We start from the raw sequence: 23,234 nt of genomic DNA on the forward strand, positions 1-23,234 counted from the left end.
ACAAGATTAAGGTGTTCCAAATGGTATACCAAATATCATAAATGTACATATGATCTCTAAAAAGAAACCGCCACCAACTAATTTTAATGAAGGGTCACTTCTGTAACTGTTTAGTGGGGACAAGTATCATAATTATAAGTGAAATCACAGTTCTAAAGCTGGGTGAGATAGAAAAAGACAATGAATGTAGACAGAACATCGAATGAAATTCAATCTTTATACCGTAGAAAATCTTATGCCTTTTACTAAATATTTTCCAATGCATTTCAAAATGTATTTTCGAAGCTTACATCAAAGCTTATACAAAGGAAACATTAGAAATTATATGATATTTTGATTCAGATCAGTGAATCATTTTCTTTCTAGATAATTCCTCTTAAATCTCATAGATCCTTAATTGAGAAGACAGTTTTAGTACCATTTCAACACTTATTAAGTAGTCAATGTTTTTAGTAGTTATAGCTCATGTCTCTTTTAAAATTATCAACACTATTTAGGATGATTAAAGATTAAATTGGGAAAGCCGTCAGAAATTACACCATGTGAAATCACAATGAGGGTATGTGAAATTTTCTGCTGATTGATTTTCTTTTTTTTTTTTTTCATTTGGTATTCATTGAGGGTACGAAGAATTAGGTTACACTGATTGCATTTGTTAGGTAAAGACCCTCTTATAACCATGTCCCCCCTCACTGATTTTCTATAGAATAGTGACATATTTTGTCAATATTGATAAAAATATTTGTGTTTAAGATGACTGGAGGCCTTATAAGGAGGCAAAACTATGAAAAGGAAGACACTTTTCTTTTGACATTTGTCTTATTATTGTTCTTGTATCCTGCCCTCCTCTTATCTAGATGTCTCCAGGAAATTTTTAGTAGCCCTGAGTTTTTCAGACATCGTATCTCAGAAACTCTCTCTCTTAGCTTCCATTATTATCCTTGGGCTGGTAAAATCGGTGTTCATTAGAGAATCCACTTCCAAAGCCTGCGAGGTTTATCTTCACAAAATCATCCCTTGACATTTAACATCTTTATTCCATCTCCAAATGAGTTTCTGTTTGTTAAATTTCTGATTTTCTGTCAATGTTACAGCACCAGCTTATGTTTTTTTCCTGGGTGTTGTGGGCACCTGAATCACTAGGTACCCACATCATCTCTTACGCGGAGACTCCTGTTTGTTCCTCGGTGTTTGTGAATGTCTTTTTATGCCACTGGAACCATATTTCTCTCTTTAAAATCTTACTTAATGATCAAGACATACACAGTTTTGGTCTCTGTGAGAATTTCCCTGAATCCTCCAATCTGTACTCCCATTTTTATATAATTAAAAAAAAAACCCTCAGACTTGAGCGCATACAATTAAATACTGTGCTTATAGTTTCTAGCTACTTTTCCTTAACATTTATAATAATAATAATAATAAACATAGTTTTGTCAGTCCCTAAATGAGATAGTTCTAAATACTATCTCAAAATAGTCCTCTTGAAAATACAAAGTTGTTGTAAACTAGTCATCACAATTATATGATAATTTAAATACTATTATAATTTTCACATTATAAATGAAAGTCTTTAAAGAGAGGTTACATAACTCACTCAAGGTCACAGCTAATGTGTGTAAGGGCTGGAATTTAAACTCAGGCACCAGGACTCTGTGCCCTGTACTGTAAGCACTAACTTCCATTGCCTCTATTTTAATGAACCATAATTTTATTTTAAATTTATTCAGAGAAAAGTTCCAACAAGACTTGTATATTTTACTTGATAAGGGTTAGGAAACTCTAAACTTTGTTTTGGAAACAATACATTGAGTAATACCGGTTAATCCCCAAACATAGTTTACAACTGGTTATAATCATTTAAATCCCAGTTTAAGGAAAACCACTGAATTAAAAACCACAGTTAATATATGTAAAATAGAACAATGCACATGTGGAATGAAATTGCTAGTGGAGGGCGGTGCCTGTGGCTCAAAGGAGTAGGGCGCCGGCCCCATATGCCAGAGGTGGCGGGTTCAAACCCAGCCCCGGCCAAAAACTGCAAAAAAAATAGAAATTGCTACTGGAATATTCTTTCTTGCAAAATCGATCTCAGAACCAGTAACAGTTGGACATGAACTGTAGGAAAAGTCGATGAGTGAGAAACATCTGGAGTGTCATTCGCACACTGATTCTGTGTCGTAAAAGAAATTCCTGTAAAAATGGGGGAGGGGATCATTTGATCCTTTTACCCTTCTACCCAGGACTCTGTGTTATCTGTTAATGACAGAACCATCAAAAGTTTCAGTGCTATTTATCATCTGTTGGGGTGATTGTCTCCCAGTTTCCAGAAAGAGCCACAGGAAAAAAAAGCAAAGAGGAACAGAATTAGCAGGCCTGTCGCAGCTTCAGGTACATGAAGGGATGTACCATTTATTGTGACAGTTGCAATGCATATAAATCTTTGCCAAAAGGCTGGGGAGATATAAATAATTCTAAGCTTTGAGAGATTCAAGGAGAGTAACTCAGGACAAAGATAACGGAGCAGCAGGATTTATTGCGTATAGCAGAGAATAATGGGGTCTCTTCAGGCAGTGGGGGAGGCGCCTCCTGGACAGGGCTGTGGAATTCCCCGAGTTCTCAACAAAGGAAGCTCAAAAAATGATGAATGCAACTAATGGAAGAAGGGGCAGAATGCTTTGATTTCTCCCAGAAAAGTCCAGGACTTCCTACTCCAGAAGTAGCAAGTGTTTCTTTCTGTAATGGTGGATTCAGAAAGAAAAATAGAGCTTTGTCAACAATTTAGATGGAGAAATGGGGTCAATTGATAAGCTATCCATATTATTCTTTGGTAGAAGGTATGATTACATTTTGCAAAAGCTACGGTGACTGAGTGGTCAGTCTAAGATTTTTGTAGGCACTTTAGTCAGGTTGTCTGACAAAACCCTTTTATTAGTGAGCAGAAATACTGTCACTTTATTATCATAGTACATATAGGTTTCAAGATTTAGATCTGTTAACAACACCTGGTAGTGTTGACGCTGGTCATTAAGGAAATTCTAACAAATGTGTCCAGGGGAGACAGTGAAACTGAGCTATATGACTCCTCTCCCGAACTCTGCATAGTAAAGGAAATCCGTCAGCTGCCTGTCCGATGGACGCCAAATCAATGTTTCAGGAAAAATAAAAGCATTTTCAAAAAATTATAATTCACACATTTAAAATATAATAGATTTTCAGAATTTCTATTCTCTTATATGCTACTGTGCACATTGTATATTAATTATGTATCACATTATTATTTTTCTTCAATTTAGATATTTCCTTTTCAATTTTTTTTAATCAACACTTTCCTAACTTACAACCCACGTAGAGCCATGCGTAAGGCCCTTCTTCATCCTTACACACCCCCTACAATGAATGCCATTCTCTTTTTGTATACATTTTATGTTATGCTTTATTATTCCTGATAAAATTCTAAAGTATTAATGACTCTTTCATATGAACATCTGCACACGCATTCACCCGTACGCCCTTTGAAACATTTTTGCCTTTTAAAATGAAACTACAATATAATGACACATATATGTCCCTGTGTGCATGTATCAAACTTTGAAATATGTTTTTGGAGATAACTAACTTATTGAAATCAATATTATCGAATTACTGCAAAGTATTACTTACTTAGAATGCTATCATTTGGTAATAGAGATACTCTCGATTATTAAGTAAGAATAGGATAGAAATTACAAAAATCGAATTCAATATTTTCGGTGATATAAGATAATGCCATTATCACTGGAGCTTCTGCACGGACCTGATTCAGTTGGGAGCCAATATTCTCGACATCATCAGTCACTTCCTAGGCTATTCAGACATGTAAGGGTCCCTGTGGAATGTCTGTCTGTCCTTTGTGACTTATAAACATTTTCTGCCATTAGTTCCAGGCTAATCCACCTACCTCAGTAAGCATCTGAAGATGTCAGCGTTCACCCACCTGGTTGATTGGCTACTTCATTTATTTAGAATGACAGTTTTGCTGTTGCATTTTCAAGGTCAAAGGAATTCACAAAGTGTTATTTAAAATGATATCTTACACAAATATTATTTAAATGGACAGAATTTGGGAGCTTATATATATACATGTATATATGTATATATACACATGAGAGAATTTGAGAGCATATATATATATATAAATACACATATACACATTATACACCCATCATAGGTACTCGATTACTTTTTGTAAAATATAAATGGATTATCAAAGAGTTTGTACAGTGCATCTTACGAGGGTACATGCGAAACTTAGTAAATGTAGAATATAAATGTCTTAACACAATAACTAAGAAAATGCCATGAAGGCTATGATAACCAGTTTGCTGAAAATATAAAGAGAACAAAGTTAAGTGATGTTTCTGCCATGATCAATACTCAGAATATTAGAAGTCAATGGAACTTATCTCTCAGATAGAGTTCTTTACACCCAGCAGAGAAAACAACCCACTCTTAGGTGCTAATATCAGATAAATTTTATGTAAGACCAAAAGTCTCCAATTTAATTTGACTATGTTTAATCTTACTGTTCAAGAATAACTCACACTGAGTAAAGTGCAGACGTCCTAGGTCACAGAGTTTGGTAATTGTTCCCGAAACCTCCTTCTAAACAGTGCAAGGTCACGAGGCAGGACGCACCACTCTCCCATCCCCTCCGCTTCCTCTCAGGACTGTCCACCACGGCAGGTCAGCGCCCTGCTAAGGGCGTCACCGTTAGTGTTTCTGAACACTGAATGGCCATTTGGTTCACTTCCCAAGATCCAATCTGTCTGCCTCAGGTGATTATTAGCTTTATAAACTATACTTACAATTTCTCTGACAATTTTTTTTTTTTGAATTGGACAGGTCCAAAGTGGTGCCCTTCCCAGATTGGTCTGCAGCTAGAATGCGGTAAGAGGCAATTTCCACCTGTTTGTTTAACTTAGCGTCCCTCCTCTGTGATCACCAGCTGACGTTTATTTATCACTTAGCCAGTGTACAAATTCGATTCGCCCAACCAACTAGTGCTCTGCTTTTACAGATGAAGAATTTCAGTCTCAAAGGATATTGTTCAATGATTCACACTAGGTGTTTTGGAGGCAGGATCTGAACTAACATCTTTCTGTTTATAAACCGTTAAAAACAGTTTAAATCCCTTATTCTAGTGCATACCAGTATATTCTCAGGAATACTGCTTAGCTCTTTTAATTTAATTTAATTTAATTTAATTTAATTTATTTATTGAGACAGAGTCTCACTCAGACCCTGGGGAGGGTGCCCTGGCATCATCATAGCTCACAGCAACCTCAAACTTCTGGGCTCAAGCCATCTCCTTGTCTCAGCCTCCTGTGAGTCCCTGGGACTACAGGCACCTGCCATTATGCCCAGCTAACTTCTGTTTGTAATGGAGATTGGGCTTCACTCTTGCTCAAGCTGGTCTCAAACTCCTGAGCTCAAGCAAGTTGCCAAGAACATGCTATACGATGGGTTTGTTCACATTTTATTTTACTTGGAAGATAGATTGTGCATGCATTATAATTTCTATATAAAATTGATCTTTAGGTTTCTCTGATTTCGCATTAAGCCTTGAAATTTCGTTCCATCACCATTTTCCTTGTGATCCTTATTCCAGGTGGGCCTTTTCTGAGGGACTCTGTCACCGTCCACAGCGTTGCAGGCTCCTCCATCCTCACCCTCTACTTCACAGACCTGGGCCAGCAGGTCCCCTGGATCACAGTAGGTGTCCCCTTGAAATGCAATGTACACGCCCCACATTTCATTTGAAACAATTTGTTGACAGTTTCTTTCAAGTCAATTCCCAGTGGAATAAAATATCACACCGAGCAATGTTTGCAATTTTCAGAGCTCACTGTCATTAGTGGGCAAAATTCTATGCAAGAATGGAACAATAGACATCCTCAGTTAAGAAAGGGCAAGATGAATTTCATTTTTAAATTTCATTCCACCCTGGGAATGAGGAATTCATCTGTGCTTTTCATAATCATTTTTTATTAAATGATGTCTGTTTATGTTTTTCTTCGAGTATGCTAGGGAAGTCATAGAACCTCTTTCCAGGTATCCTCAGACTACGGCCTGAGGGCCACATGTGGCCTGCCCAGGACATTTATCTGGCCACAGGGTGTTTTTGCCACCGCCACCTGTCCTGCTTAGCAGCCAACTCGTCCTGGGGCCCGCAGTCCGGCCCTCCAACAGTCTGAGGGACAGTGAACAGGCCCCCTGTTTAAAAAGTTCGAGGACCCCTGCCTTGACATTGGAAAGACATAGGATGGAATAAATCCACAGGAAGAAGCATTCTCAGGCAGAAGGGGAAAGTTTTGGAAATTCTGACTGTTAAAAAGCAAGACTTTCCATTTCTGAAGGAGTCCTTTGGACTCTTTTTGGAGGGAAATTAGAGATCTCTGTTTTGAGTGCATTTTCAAAACATCTGAATCCCACAGTATTAGAAGAATGAGAATCACCATTAGAAGATACAGAGGTGTAAGAGGAAGTGAAAATACTTGGTACTAGTTCGCAAGGAATGGATCGCTCGATACTTTATTCCATTATTGAGTAATAAAATAAATCAATGGGACAGGCTTCTGCAGCAAGTTGAATATGATATTTATTAACGATATAATGAAATCATTAATCTAATAAATAAATTTGACACTGATACACAATGCATAGTACATTCTCATTCTTTGAGTTAAATCTAACTTCTTTTCTGTGCGTTGTTTAAACTATGACATTTTTTCCAATCACATTTCACTCCGTGTCTGTGACGACTACGTTTAATATTTTCAATTCGTAAGGGCTTCTCTTTCTGCCAGAATTGTCCACATCACCGTTATAGAGCTTTGAACTTGTCCTTGGCCGTCAAACAACCAATGATAAAAATTATTACATTACATTAGGTTGGCTAACGTATACATTAGTACTTAATTCTCTAAAAGGGAAATTCAACCTTACTAATTAACATATGGCCACATACATTACTTTTTCTTTAATAATCATTCCTTTTGAGGCATATTTACTTCAGTATTTTTTCTCTTTTTAAGGAGTTTTCTAGTTAAATAGTCATTCAGTTTCACAAGTTCATGAGTGCTTGAGTACTAACTTGTGCTAAACTGAGTTTAGAAACTTCTGCATTACCCTAAGGTATTTTATAATGCTTAAACACAACCTATGGTACCTGCATTGTGTAAACTAAGTTTTTAATACTGTATTTATTTATTTATTTATTTATTATTTTGTTATTTTTTTTTTGCAGTTTTTTGCCCGGGGCTGGGTGTGAACCCACCACCTCTGGCATATGGGGCCAGTGCCCTACTCCTTGAGCCACAGGCGCTGCCCCTAATACTGTATTTAAATGTGATAGCCACATACTTTTGCTTGAAGGTATTTCAGGCTTTGTCAGGTTCCGGGTTCAACCTCTCAACAATATCAACCTTCTAATTCTTCACCAGCAGAAATGCTCCAAATGCTGAAAATATTTGCTAAAAAATAGTTCAATCAGTTTTTCTCCCTGGGCCCATTAGTACGCTGTATTGGAATGAACAGAGTTCTTTATTGTATTTATTTCTTAGTAAGCTATAAAAAAAAAATGAAAACAGTCTTTATCTAGTAGGATGCTAACTTCTATACAGGGGTCCAAAATTTTCCCCTAAAGAGGTAACATACACAGAAAATGAGGGATTGTTGCTATCTGAACTTTTATTTACAAAATATTCAGTCCACAATTTAAAAAAAATATTTAAAATTAAAATTACAAGCCACCTGCTTGTAAAATTTTGTAATGAGTATTTTGTACATAAAGGTACATTTAGCTATAATTTTCCATTTTTTCCTATGTATGGCCACATTAGGGATGACTTTGGGGACCCTCTAGTACTCATAAGGTACAAAGTGACATTAATATATTACCACTGGGAAATACTCTCAGAGTGTTATTTTATTAGTTCTTTTATCTTTAGGAAATTAAAATTAGAATTACTTTATTTTTGTTGTTAATTTTCAACAACTCTGAAATATACTATTTTATTTCCAAATACCAATTGTAATTTTAGAGACCAAGAGGGTAAATCCAAAAACACCTTAATCATGATAGTGCTAATAATTTTTTTTCCAGCACAGCATGAAATGTTTTAAGCACACTCTAAGCACATGGTCCTCAGCAATTCAGATTTTTAAACGGATTATTGCCTTCTTCCTTTTTTAATTTAGACATATACAAAGTTGAGGGTTTCACAAAGATTCCAAATACGCCCAAGAACTTTCCTTGGCTCACAGAAGTAATAAATCTGTTATTGAAAGCAACTGATTAGTTTAATAGAGGGAAATTTTCAGGAAGAAGAAACGTGAATGTAATTTGATAATGGAAATAAATTGGAACTTAAATATAGGCTATAGCTTCAAAATAAGAAAAAGCTGTTTCTACCTTTTAGAATCTAAAATCTCTACTAGAATTCTGGATTAAAATGGGGTTCCAATTCTTTGCAGTTTTTATGATTTTCTTGGGCTGCCCTATGTCTACATTGTCTGTTTATTCAGTTTTATTTCTGTTTTTACTTTTTCTTTCCTGGTAGATGAGCGATTTCATTTTCAGAAGGCTGTCTTAATATTTGTCTATCTAGCCTATGTTTTCTTTACTCTAAAACTACTTTCTAATTGCTTTCTAAGTTTAATAAAATATCTTTCATTCTTCTGTTTGGACTTAAATAGATTTTTTTCTTAAAGATGCTTTGTCCACATTTCTCATTATCGTCCTCCAGTGCTTTTGAGATACATTCTTCATATCTCAGCACTGTCTTAACCTCCGTGTTTCAGCCCGAGCAATATTTGTAATAAAATATTGGGCCTCCTAAAATATACTTCTATGTGCTATAGCCTCTCCAGAATTATTTTTAAGAGATGATTGAGATAAGAGTGTAGTTTAATTTCCTCTGATCCAAAGAACCTTTATATCTGTAATAGTATTTTTATTAACTTAATAAAGAGTGATAGTTGGTCCAAGTTAACTGCTGTTCTTAGCATTTTTCATTCCTGATATATTCCTAGGGAATTTGCTCACATTTGACTTTACTAGATCATGAGTTGTTGAAATAAATACTTTAAACATTCTCTTGTCATAAAAAAAAAGTCTCCTTCTTCATTATTCCAGAGTATTGACATTCTGTCATTACACATTCACAGGCGGTAAACATTCTCTTTATTCTGGGATGATCAGGCGAGCTCTGAACCATAAGTTAAGGCCGTTTCTCACAGGAGGTTGTCTTTATAATGAATTGATCCAATGTCTGTTTGTATTCTCACGTACAAATCTTTCTTGGCTCACGAGATAATATATGTTCCTAAAAGGCGTAATTATAACTGGAGAATCTCCACATACAGATAACTGCTTATACAGGTGATGGCCTCAAAGTCTGTGTCCAGTTGTAAATCGCACACTGTTTTAATTGCACAAACTGTTTGCCCACCCTATATACGTGTGTGTAATTATACATATGCATAAACCTCTATATGGGTTAAAATCTACAAAGACACATGCATATTCACATACATGTATGTAAAACCATGCACAGGTATCACAAATTCTCACTATCTTGCTCCACAAAACTCTCACCAGAAAGGTAGAACGTTAATTCCCAGTTGACATTCACAAATGTATATTTGAGCAAAATGTGGATGTCCAAGTTCTCTACCTCCACAAGTGCTAACTACAGGTGAAAGCAAGCAAAGTTGGTAAAAGTGGTCAAGTTCATTACTGTTGTGTCATATTTTTTTAATCTTCTCTTTGAACACTAAGAAGTAAATTATTTTCTCTTCTCTGTATATTTCAGAAGAAGTATATGTAACCTGGTTTTAGCATCGAAACAAAACCAACAATGGGCAGTCATCAGATTCTAAAACTCGTCTTCTAAGCAATCTTTCTGTAGTCACATAGCTTTGTTTTGAATTATCTTTTTTTTTTTTTTTTTAGACACAATCTCACTCTATGGCCCTTGGTAGACTATCATGGCATCATAGCTCACAACAATAGCTCAAATTCTTGGGCTCACATGGTCCCCTTGCCTCTGCCTCCTGAGTAGCTAGATAGGACTACAGGCACTTGCCACAATGCTCAGCTAATTTTCCTTTCTATTTTTAGTAGAGACAGGGTCTTGTTCTTGCTCAGACTTATCTCTGCTCCTGAGCTCAAGTGATCCACTCACCTCCACCACCCAGTGTGCTAGGATTACAGGCATGAGCCACTGAGCCCGGTCTATCATTCTGAATCTCTTCATTGTCTCTCTATAGTTCAGACATCTCTATCTACACATGTGGTTACCACCAGCTCTAGTAATCATAAGTAATTCATTTAACTGTACAAATGAATTCATTAGAATTAAAGTATAAAATTTCAAATAGAGAGGACTAATTTAAATTTGAATCATGGTCAATTCAATTGATTTCAAGATGACTGGGCCATGGAAAGCAAAAAGAAAATAAAAAAATAAAGTTATGGCCCATTCTCTTCACTGATTGGGACGGTTCATATAGAAGATGGGGTGTATACAGGGTTAGGGAAATGTAAATAATATATTCATAATAGTTTTTTTAAACTCAAATAAGCTTTTCTTCATATGGTATCTAAAGAAATTTATTTATTAGGTTAAATATTTGTTTTCATTTTTAATTATTCATGTATTATCTTTTCTCTTTAACTCTGGCTGGTTGTTTCAGGGAAAACAATATTTGCATTGGCACCTAAACTAATTCTTTTAAAAGAAAGGAGATATTCACCAGTCCATTTCACCAGCTTATGTAGTGCATTAAAGTTCATACTTATAAGAAAACTTCAAAAAATCTATAAAAATGCATTGCTTAATCCAAATCACCCTCTTATTTTTTAGGTATTTTTGGCTGAATACACAGGACCTCTGCTTATATACCTCCTTTTTTATTTGAGGATCCCATATATCTATGATGTGAAAGAGAGTGCTAGAAGTTCACGCCACCCCGTGGTACAGTAAGTGATGCATGCACTACTTCCAGGTTAAGGAGGAGATAACCAACAGGCAAACACTGTGTTAAGGAAGATGGTCTGTAGACCCAGTTCAAGTAGATTCAATTTTGTGGAAATGTGCTTCAGATGAGCATAAATAGCATATACAAACCAGCTTCCAAATTCATAAACAAGGCACCAGTAGGCATGCCTAGAAGTAGAGGTAATATAAGTAAATAATGACCACAATTTACAAGAGAAATTGGGACATTCAGAAATATCATTAAAACAATCTTAATAGGACAGAGTTGAAGTGGGTAGAACTCAAGATATAAATACTCTGAAACACAATAACAGCATTGCATAGGAAAGAAATAATGACTTAATTAATAAACAGGGGGAAAGTGCTACAGATTGCCCTTAGTAAGTACAGTTCCAAAATTAAACAGCACTTTGAAAAAAATAGAATAGGGCAGTTATCAAAGAATGCTCTGTAACTATGGGAGCTAGCAGATTGGGAACCTAATCTCTCTGCCTCATCTCTCCCCAACTCTGTCTCAAAAAAGCCAAATGAGAGAGAAAAAGAATAACTATTCAGTATGGTAGATTAGAATGTAGGGTTAGAAGTTTCTCAAAAAAAAAAAGAATTTGAACATGAATTATGAAGCAGAATTTGTATATTTTGGTCATATGGAAGCTAGAGAATAATTTTTTATATAATAATATTTTTATATATAATAATTTTTATATAATATTATTTTATAATATAAATATAATTTTATTGTTATATAATTTTATATAATTTTTTATATAATTTTTTTATTAAATCATAGCTGTGTACATTCTCCCCTCAGATCAACCTCCCCCCTCTTAACCAGTCCACCTTCCCTCTTGTCCATGGATTCAAGTCCCTCTTACTCAGTGGCATGGACATGACGTTCCCCAGGCCCATCCATCCCCTCTTCCCTTCCTCTCCTACTAATCTCACATTACACAGGTTCAATATCTCTTACTCAGGGGTAGCCATTCCTAATCCCCCCGTAACAAAACATCCTAGTAAATGATTTTGTTACAGACTCACATGACATCAGTTTGAAAGCTTCCTTCAGTAGCCTGTAAATTTTACAGTGAAGGTACTGTGACATCCAGGCAGTCGATTTCATTGCTTCACACATTACCCGTGTACAGCAGATTTTAAAAAAGACATATAAATGTTTATAATGAATAGTTCAGTGAACAAATTGTCTATACAGGGAGGGGGATCCATAAAGATTGTATGCAATTCAAAATAGTTGTACATTTTTGTAAGTGTTTACAAATTATTGTCAATAATATTTACAATGGCAAATTCTAAATAATTGTGAATTTTAAATTGCACACAAACTTTCTGGACTCCCATATAAAGGCTGCCAAAAAATATACACACATTTTAAGAAAAGAAAAACACACATTAAAATGGTAATACTCAAGTCACATTTGGCTTCCGCCATTATAAGCGATGCTCAAACAGGACTTGAATTTGTCTTTTATTATCAGTCTATATTGAGTGGGTCAATTTTAATGCCGTTTTTTTCCCTTTCTTGAAATGTGTGTACCTATTTTTGGCACCACTGCATCCATCTTTTAGTTAGATACTTTGAGAATATAAAAGAGTATAATCTGACGTGGATGGGAGTTCTGAGATGGCGTGTCTAGGAAAGTAACATTAGATTGTTTTCTTTGCTTCCTGTAGGGGTTTGTTAAATTTCAATTAATGAATGAGGCATTTGGAGAAGGCAGTGATCTGTGGTCCAAAGCAGTTTGGTACATTGTAAGAGAAGAGAGTCAGCTGGGGTAGCCGAGGCATGGAGAGGAGAGGGGAGATTGGCCGTCCGTGGTAACGGGCTCATCAGAAGAGGTCAAGTTGCCTAGGACCTTTTAGAATATTTTCTAGGGCCTTCTAGAATATTCTGTAGGGCCTTCTAGAATATTCTGTAGGGCCTTCTAGAATATTCTGTAGGGCCTTCTAGAATATTCACATGTTTCTTTTTCTTAAGGGAAGGAAATGTCCACTTCATTTATAAAGGTCTATTTCTTTCTTTATAAATGAAGCAGGCATTTTTCCCAGGGTGGAAAGTTTGGAAGGAGAATGTAGTAGGACTCCTTTCATAGATTAAACATGTGATTTTTACCAGATATACAGCGTTTGCATGAAAAGAGAACATTGTTTTCCAGTGGCATGGCCAAAGGAATTGACTGACAGGTGGTTACTATTCTTAAATACAAACACAGCGTGTTTTAAACATCTCAGTGATAAATGTGTTTGTGCCACATTTTTCCAAAATAGCCAATATGTTAAGTTGATAAGAAATAGTTTCAGAACAGATACAGACACACAGCTTTTGAAATTCAGGCATCTAGCAGGCATTTATAAATTAATACCAAGGATAGAAAGGCTTCCCAGTTTTAGGACGGCTGTTTCTCATGACTAAGAAGGCTGATATCTTACTGCCACATCCAATTGAATTAAATGCCAATGTCAGGTCTTCAAAATCCCTTTCAATTACATTACAGAGTTCGAACTACAGGCTGAGTTCACATGGAAGGCAGATTTCTATATGTGACTCAACCATGCCAAGTTCCCTGGCTCTCTAAGAGGGACTCAGAACCTGTCTCCTGTGTTCTTAAAACAAGAACACAACACAATAAAAGGCTGTGTGGGGATTGCACAGAAAATGGAATTTAAACCTTCTCAATCTTGGTACTTGCTAAAGGACAACCGAACAATTAGAGAGTCGTCCTGAATATTAAAAAATGTCAAATGCATTCTAAGTAGGTTTTGGATATTTTTAAAACTTGTAAATTGCTTCCATGAAGGCACTTTGATATGACACATTGTCAATTATTGTATTTACACCTGCTCTCGGGGCAGGTGTGTGCGGTTTTTGACTGGTATTATAAAATATTTCTAGTGTCATGAGAAGGAAATTTACAGAGACTCTTGTAACAGTTACTTCTTAAGAATTTAGAACATTTCTAGAATAAAATGTTAAACACTTTTATTTTGGTTACCAGAAACCAGACCTTCTAATAAATAGGATATTGTAGTAAGTTAAAAAGACTTGGAAATGTCCACGCAGAAGGCAAACCAGGATTTTGAAAGGGAATTTAAACTTCATGTTTGATTTTCTTTCCAGCTTGGCTTGTGCCTGCCACTGTGTCCACTACATCCGATACCTTTTGGAAACTTTATTTGTTCACAAAGTCTCTGCAGGGCATACACCTTTGAAAAATCTGATGAAGGTAGGGATCAGCATGGTCTATATTTTTAATTGTCATGAAGGCATCTTGTATATTAGACCCTTTGCAAAATATGTAAACATTTTTTCCCCTGACATCTAGATTTTCCTGTTCAGTTGCCTCGGCATACCTTAAACGTTCTGGTGCTGTAATGCCATTTTCTAGGTGATCTGCTACATTCAAACTTAACCAATAGAAAGATTTTCTATGACCTTATTCTGTTTCACAGTGAGCTGGATGCTCCCAAGGGCCTTCTAAGTTTGGAAATACATAGCATTGAATTCAGATTCTTTAAGTGTCATGTGCAAAGGAAGGATCTCACAAATGAACAGTACGACAAACAAATTCTACATTTGTGTGAAATGATTCTGTGATAGTCCATATTTCTGACAGCTGTCCATGTGATGCCAGGGTCTTTGCCCTTTCTGGGTATGATGAATGCAACAGTTATCAACCAGCAAAGGATGATCACAAAATGGGAAAACTTGTGAACCATCGAAGTGGAAAAATACACTAGAAAACACGTTGCATTTCCATTTCTTAATTAAAGTTAGAATTTATTTTAATGCACTTTCAATTTAACATCTATTTTCAGAAGGAATTACTGTCTTTAAAGTTTTCTCGATCTTTGAAAACATCTGTTTTCTAGTACAATTCAACAAGGCAGTTATCCTATTGTTACCACTGTGGTAATACAGAAAGCTCTAGAATTCTGAGATCTAAGACATTATTTAGACTCACTTCTCTTTTGACAGAACATATTGCAGTATCTCATGTCCGTGCAAGGTCAGCCTTACAGCCTGAGACCCCTGAACCCATGCCTTTCCCCTTCTGATCAATCGTGATGTCCTACTACCAATGATTAAATACTTCATTCTTTTATCCAGTTAGTCCTAGAAAAATATTAGTATATCTTTTATGAAATGTAACTTATTTACTTATGTATTACTTGGTTGACAAAATGCTTTCTTGACAAATCTTTCTAAAATATATGATTACATTTGACCTGTAACGGTAATAAGAGTGGAGCAGGCTCGGTGCCTGTGGCTCAAGTGGCTAAAGCGCCAGCCACATACACCTAAGCTGGTGGGTTAGAATCCAGACTGGACCCACCAAACAACAATGATGGCAGCAACCAAAAAATAGCCAGGCGTTGGGGCAGGTGCCTGCAGTCCCAGCTACTTGGCAGGTGGAGGGAGGAGACTCACTTGAGCCCAAGAGTTGGAGGTTGCTGTGAGCTGTGATGCCACAGCACTCTACCCAGGGGGATAGCTTAAGCCCCGGCCCAAAAAAAAAAAAAATAAGAGTGGAGCAAAGGATTGCATTTCCTTGGTGAGAACAAAATGATCCTTTTAAAACGCTACTGTACGGGGCAGAGAAACATTCCATTTATGCAGCTGAGATACTTTATGTCATTATTCATAGAAAAGGTGCAGTGTGGGACTAGAGACGGGGTGGTTTCCTATGATGTCATGTGCACCCCAATCTTCCTAACCTTTTCTTTGTTTTGTTTGTAGAGTTGTGCCTTTTACTGGGGGTTCACTGCGTGGATGGCCTACTACATCAACCACCCCCGGTACACACCACCATGTACGTGGGTTTCTTCTTAACTAACACAGTTAAATGAAGGACCAAAATCAAAACCTTGCTTTAACCCAATAGAGATGAGAAACAGCATAGAGCAATTAAAGGAATGAGGAAATAATAAAAAGTGTCAATTCTAATTTCTCTCCTATCTATCTGTTAAATATTGATGTAGAGTTAAAAGACCAATTTGACTTGTATATTTTGATTTATTTTCCTTCTGTAACTACTATGGGAAATAATATTAGTTTATTGTAAATCCTTAAAAGTCCAGACAATAAAATGAAAAAGGCAACAAGAAGAGAAATTTTATATAATTATAGAATCATGTACTTCTCAGCTATCAGACACGTTAAAAGTAAGTAATAAAGACTAAGTAACAAGGAAAGGAACAAATCATGCTCTTTTAAATATTCAAGGAACAAAATGAAGTAATATTTTTCTGTGACATATTGGTTTCTACTTATAATTTAATTTATTAAATATGTTGGACTTTGACTCAGGTGAGCAATTTTTTTAGAAGAAAACTGGACCAACCCTAAATGTTTAGCTTTTAATTTTTGGATAAAAGGTCTATTATGATCCAAGAATTCCATTTTTTTCTTTAAAGTGGAATTTTTTCCCCTCAACTTTTTCTGTATCCCATAAGGCACACAAAACACAGTCTAATAATTAAATGGTTCCCCATTTAAGTGACAATTATTTTGTAGTCTATTTCTGGCATTCACAAAGTTTACTAAGTGAATCTTCACTATCTTCACTATCTTCACTATCTTCACTATCTTCACTATCTTCACTAAGTGAAGATAAATGATGTACTTAAGATTATTTCAAATTTCAGACTTTTGGAGCATACTGCTTTCCCTTTGAAAGCCTTTGGTCAGAATTCAGTCATTTTAATTAAAATGGACTACATAAAATTCAATGCTGTGCTCACAAAGCTAAAATAGTTCAAACTACATTCTCTTTAGGTGAGTGGAAATAACCTTCAATGTACATATTTCCATGCAAAAATACTTACATAGCTTTTAACTGAAAGACGCTTTTAAATCTCTATCCCCCCCAAAACAGAACATCAGTAAAAGATTTGTACATATGCGATAAGCAGTATTATTGACCATACATAGAATCAAAGTGGCCCTAATTCTGCACAACTTGATAATATTTAGTGTTTTAAGAGTTTGCCACATCAGACATTTCTATGCAAATTCTATCACAGTTATGATAATGGAAGTTTAATGCATATTAATATGGGGAAAGTCTTCAAATAGATTCTTAGGTGAAAATGCAAGTTTCAAACGAAGAGGTAAATAACATCAATCTTTATCTGCAAATGTGTTTGTGTAAATAAATACAATTCACCTACATGTAACACAAAGCAGGAAGAGAAAAATGCAAACACATGCTGAGCTCATCACATCATTGTATTTTTAATATTTATATATTTTAACTTCTTCATTTTCTAGGTGCCTGTAGGGACATTGCACTTTTTTTTTTTTTTTTTTTTTTCAGAAACAGTCTTTCTCTGCCACCCTGGGTAGAGTGCAGTGGCCTCGTGACAGCTCACTGTAACCTCAGACTTCTGGGCTCAGCTATCCTCCTGGCTCAGCTTCCCGAGTAGCTGGGACCACCGGCGTGTGCTGTTGCACCAACTCATTTTTCTATTTTTAGCAGAGACAGGTCTCTCTGTTATTTAGGCCGGTCTGAACTCCTGAGCTCAGGCAATTTACCAGCCTCAGCCTCCCAGAGCACTAGGATTACAGGCGTGAGCTGCCATGCCCGGCCAGAGACATTGTTTTAAACAGAGCTTGGGCATTATATTTTATGTCATCTTAGAAAAATACACAACCTATGTTTTTATTTTAATGTAAGAAAAAGAATACTTGCCTCATATATTTGTTATTGAAGTAAAGATATAAAATACTTAAAATTCTGCCTTTTAGAACTCATTAATGCAAAAATACAAATTCTTATTATTGACTTTTTTAATTATTAGAAAGAATAGATATTCAAGAGTGCCATTATATCCTTGGCCATACCAAGTGTACCTTTAAAATGAGAGAGAGATTAGACATGCTTCAAAGAGTTTAATTGTACAAATTAACAATAGATTCCATTTGTATGTTAAATAATCAGGTTATTGGAAGAAAAGTACATGCAGAAGGCAAAAATATTATTAATATTAATGATTAAATAATATTAAAAATAAATGGATAATAATTAATATTAATTTGTACTTTAGATTACAAAAGTATTATCCTGAAGGGTCAATTATGTATCACATGGTCCTGCTGATTATAAGATATTTATATCCAATAAATACTGCGTGAATAATGTCTACATACTTGACAATCCAAACACGAGTATTTACGTGACATCTTCCTGTCCTGCCCGCTAGCATTTGGAAACAGGCAAGTGCTGGTATCTGCTGTCGGTTTTCTGGTATGTATCATATTTATTATTTGCTATTCCTCCTTTAATTTGATAGTAATAAGAATATAAAACATTGCATATGAGGACCTGTCATGTAGAAAATATGGCCTAACTTTATATCATAAACACAATAGAAAATGAGGTAGATCAAATAACTTCGGATAGTCACATCTTTTGCTCTATAAATCTTGTAACCAAATGTAATCATTATAAAGGATGATTAGAGTTATTTGAAATGTATTTAATATTGAAAAAAATACTCTCAGTAATTCTTCTTCTTGCCTACAGTACACATTTGCCTATTTACCATCTTTAAAGGCAAAAAGTTTTTACAAGTCTCACAGATAAACATCCAGAAACACTTTGACATGATTGTGCATTGGATGTAGGATGAACACAAAGGTTGCTTATTTTAGAGAATGTAGCTGTTTCCAAATTTTTCTTGGTCCCGTCCTTTGCATCCTTCTAATACACTTACTAATTGTATAAAAACAGCCTGGGTATATCAGATTCTTTATTATTTCTGAAATGCACCAATTCCATTAGACAGGTATGTATTTATTTAGCTGTGATGTGCTCTATAATTCCAACCTTCATCCTTCATTCATGTTTTTAATCTCTCTTTTGTTAAATTAATAAAGTCCCACAATTCACATACAAGTCTATATCTCTTCTGACGTTTTCAACTACTAAACTCTGATTTCAACTACTAAGCTCATGATCTTACCCACATTCTTGTGGAAAAAAATTACAAATGAAAAATTATCTGAAAATTCAAAATACAGCTCTGTCTTTCTAGAGATAACTTGAGAAACCAGAAGTCTTTGCTGTATTAGTAGTATGCTATTTTAATTTTGTACAAAATTGGTCATTGTATTGCTTCCTGACCCTTCAAATATTATTTTCATATATTTGGTGGATTTGTTTCATTATCTCCTGAAGAATTAATGAATTGGAATTAATTAGTCCAAATAGATGTTTGCATAACATTTCTAGAGGATGAGAAGTGGATTATGTTTTCTTTTTCAATCTATTTCTTTTTTTAAAATTTAGAAAGTGTTGAAATATATGCCAGTATTCAGTATGAGATTCACCTGGAAATTACTCTGTAGAACTATTATTCTATTGAAGAAATACATGCAGAAGTGGTTGAACAGAATAGAAAAAATCAGGTGTATTTTAAGAGATTAACAACACCTAAGGCATTGAATTAAAGAATGCTCAACTTCTGGGATATAATATAGTTAAACACTGAATGATACTAAACAATAAAGATTTTGAATAGCAAAATTTGTTATCAGTAGCACAGGACTTACATGGTTTCTATTAAATTAAGGGATATATCAGAGCTAAGGGAAGGGTTTTCACAGGGAACCTTCACAGGACACAAATTGGGAATATTATGTGTGCCTGCCAGTGGTGGAGAGTCTTTGATCTTCATAAAGAGTCACAATGGCCTAGTCTCTTTATTAAAGGGGACAGCTAGTGGACAGGACGTGATCAAAGGCTCATGTTTAGACAGGAGGCAAGTGTACTGCTTACAGGAGGTTTTCTAAACTGAGCTGAAACTTGCTATCTGTCCAACTATCACCCTTGTACTAAAAAGGCTGTTAAGATGTTAATGACCTGAGTCGTATACACCAGTGGCACCGTCTGCACAGCACACAGGTCCGTTCATGGTCTGGAACCTGACCAGGGTAAGAAGCACAAAGCAGATAATCTGTACCCTCCAGTTAGCAGGGAAGTCTGACCTGTAATCAAAAGCAGTCAAGGACATCTCCAACATTTTCAAACTCATTGTCACTAAATATTTTGATTCAATACATGCCAACAAACAGCTAAATTCATTGTCATAATGTGAAATTTCCTGTTAGAATGAGAATAAAAATGTCTCTTGCATCTTTGGAATGAATGTTCCAGGTGATTTTATGTACCTGTGGAATACATTTTTTTAAAATACAGGAATGGGTATGTCACACTGAAAAGGTTTAAAACGTTTTGCAGATTTGTGAAGCTGGAAACCATTTCATCAATGTGATGCTGTCTCATCCCAGTCACACAGGTTGGTCGTTTCTTCCTTTTCATCTATTCTAGAATGGATTGTGTTACTAATTGTTATAAAAAGCCTTACATCAGAAACTTCTTTAATTTTTTTTCTTTTCTTTTTGTTTTTAGTTTTTGGCTGGGGCCGGGTTTGAACCCACCACCTACTCCTCTGAGCCACAGGTGCTGCCCCATAAACTTTTTTAAAAAAGGAAAATAGCAATACTTGGAAACAAAGAATGTGCTACAATTTTTGCCCTTTAATGTCCAATTTTCCCAAATAGTTGAATTAAATCTAAATTTTTTTCTACTATAGTTTAAATATAAGGCCACAATATTTATTTTAGACAAACCCTTTAAGGTAGTCATTTTAATATCAACGTTATCCATTCTTTTGAAATACAAAGTGTTTTAACTGAATTAAGTTTACAAGTAATTTTTAAAATACTACATAGGCCATGACTAATATATTAAAATTATTTATACATAGATATTATGTCTAATGTCCAAACAAAATTCACGATCAGCTGTTACAGTAGCTATTAACCAGTTATGTGATTGGATATTAATTAGACGTGAGAAAACACAGCATGGGGAATATGAGAATTAAGTCAGTAACCATAAGTTGACATGGTATTATAATAAGCAGTTAATCTGTACACTTGAAAAAATATTATGCATTTGCACATAGTTTTCTCTGCCATAAGACATTTTTTATTATTTAATCTCCAAACTACATCTGGAAGAAATATGGATTTGTGGAACATTGATCAGTTCACCTTTCCCCGGTACTTAATACTTATAAATTGGAAGCCTTCATTCAGATTATTCCTTAGGCCTCTTCCACCTCTGAAACTCAATATAAGTATACTTGGGTAGATTCCTTAATTATCTTTTCTTTTATTCACATATCGACATAACATAAAGATATTCACAAAATACTTTCAAAAAACAGTAATAGTAAAAGGCATACATGTTTATCTTAAAATGAAAAGTGCACAGACTCTGCCTAATACTCAGACAAATATTTGTCCTTTGATATTTCAATAATAATTACAATTTTGGAAACCACATGCTCACATTTTTTTTGTTTAAATATGGAATGCTTCATGAATTTGCGTGTCATCCTTGTGCAGGGGCCATGCTAATCTTCTCTGTATCATTCCAATTTTAGTATACATGCTGTCGAAGAGAGCACCGGTGCTGACATTTTATTATGATTTTAGAGGATAACTAAAAGAGATTAGTTGATTTGTTATCAGATTAAATCTGGCTGTGAAAAATAAAACAACGATGTTATAATTCATATGTGCTTCCACACATGCCACAGTTCAAGGTTTAACTTCATATTATTATAAATCCATCATCTAAAATATTTCTGGGGAAAATTTAGAAGGGATTTTAATAATTTTAACTAAGTAAGAAAAATCAAGTGATAATAAGCTGAGTATGTTGACTGATGTAAATACAAATCCTGATTGCTGAGCAGAAATAATTTATATTCTGATATTTCAGAATATTAACTGTGTGGATAGTCGATGTAATCCTCTTATAAGGGATTTTCTTACTTTTCTGATATAAATGACATCCTTATAAAATTCTCTATTATTTTCACTAATTTCATACAAAGGGAGATTTGAGGTATTTAATAATCTCAACCAAATTATCTTCTTAGACACTAAGAGAGAATGTGAAAGAGCAAGTAATTATTAAAACACATTTTATAATTTCCGTACGTAATACTGCTGCAAAGATTATGATATACAAAACACATATTATTTTATTTAAAACTTTAAAGAATTCATTATCCTTGTGTATTCTGTATTGTTGCAGAAAAATAGCTATAGTTATGGTGAGAGAATGACAGCTATTCTATTTGAGTCGAAAGTTCATAGCACTTGATGGGGAGGTGCCTGTGGCTCAAAGGAGTAGGGCGCCGGCCTCATATGCTGGAGGTGGTGCGTTCAAACCCAGCCCAGGCCAAAAACTGCACACACACACACACACACACACACAAAAGTTCATAGCACTTGAAACGTTTGAGTAATTTATGAAATAGATAGCTATAAATATGTGATGGAATTTCATGTGGTATATGATTGTTCTTGGGAATTTAACATACGTATATGATCAATTGGCAACATGTAGTGTCATAAACATTTTCCTATCCCTTCTAAAAGGAAATAATGCCTGTTTCCCAAGACCAAACTACAACCCCTTCACATGGATACTTTTCCTGGTTTCATGTCCTAACTACACCTATGAGGTATGCTATTTGTGTAAGTAAATAATTAAACTTCATTTGACAACATGCTAATTACATGCGCTTATGGGTTTACATGTATTGTAAATTAATATATGTGACAGATACGTATTATCTATAGATATGAGCACAGAGATAGATTTCAGTTCAAGTAAAAAAAAGGAAAATAGAACATTTCAATCACAATTTTCTTGCAGATAAAGGAATAGTTGTACAAAAATGTGTCCATATTTAATATTTTACAATCATATCAAATGTCTTGGGAGATATCAGGATTACAATTTTTAGAAAATATCTTACAATTACATAATTTTCTCATAAATATGATACTTTTTATGAGATTCCTTATGAATTATAAATGTAAGTTAAATTTATTTTGGAAAATATTCTTTCCTAAAGCTGCTCTAATAATTTAAACCTTAAAATCACCCATGTAAGTCCACAACTGCATAAATCAATAGATTAACCACAGATACTTGTTCATTTATGTTTTAATGTAACAGCTTGGAGCCTGGATTAGTTTCACAATCATGACACAAACATTACCAGGTAAGATCTGGGTTTGTAGGCAATTAATCAAATTAAATGCTCCTCTAACACGAGTGGTTTCTGAGGATAAGTTACTATAGC

General features: G+C 34.9%; 1 protein-coding gene and 1 non-coding gene across 2 annotated transcripts in view; one reads left to right on the forward strand and one right to left on the reverse strand.

Moving 5' to 3' along the window:
• The window catches only part of TECRL (trans-2,3-enoyl-CoA reductase like), a 31,547-nt gene that overhangs the window by 7,177 nt on the left and 1,136 nt on the right, over window positions 1-23,234 (forward strand). Inside the window, exons 3-11 of the mRNA XM_003798180.1 lie at window positions 4,885-4,929; window positions 5,651-5,754; window positions 10,911-11,026; window positions 14,179-14,284; window positions 15,799-15,871; window positions 18,264-18,307; window positions 20,303-20,360; window positions 22,522-22,607; window positions 23,108-23,153. Coding sequence (XP_003798228.1) covers window positions 4,885-4,929; window positions 5,651-5,754; window positions 10,911-11,026; window positions 14,179-14,284; window positions 15,799-15,871; window positions 18,264-18,307; window positions 20,303-20,360; window positions 22,522-22,607; window positions 23,108-23,153 — 678 coding nt within the window. The remainder of the gene's footprint in view (window positions 1-4,884; window positions 4,930-5,650; window positions 5,755-10,910; window positions 11,027-14,178; window positions 14,285-15,798; window positions 15,872-18,263; window positions 18,308-20,302; window positions 20,361-22,521; window positions 22,608-23,107; window positions 23,154-23,234) is intronic.
• On the reverse strand, window positions 21,433-21,539 carry LOC111727921. The gene has a single exon (XR_002775348.1). It is a non-coding gene; the product is annotated as a U6 spliceosomal RNA (small nuclear RNA).

The sequence above is a fragment of the Otolemur garnettii genome, unplaced genomic scaffold, assembly GCF_000181295.1.
Source record: "Otolemur garnettii isolate 467f Iridium unplaced genomic scaffold, OtoGar3 scaffold00130, whole genome shotgun sequence".
NCBI lineage: Eukaryota > Metazoa > Chordata > Mammalia > Primates > Galagidae > Otolemur > Otolemur garnettii.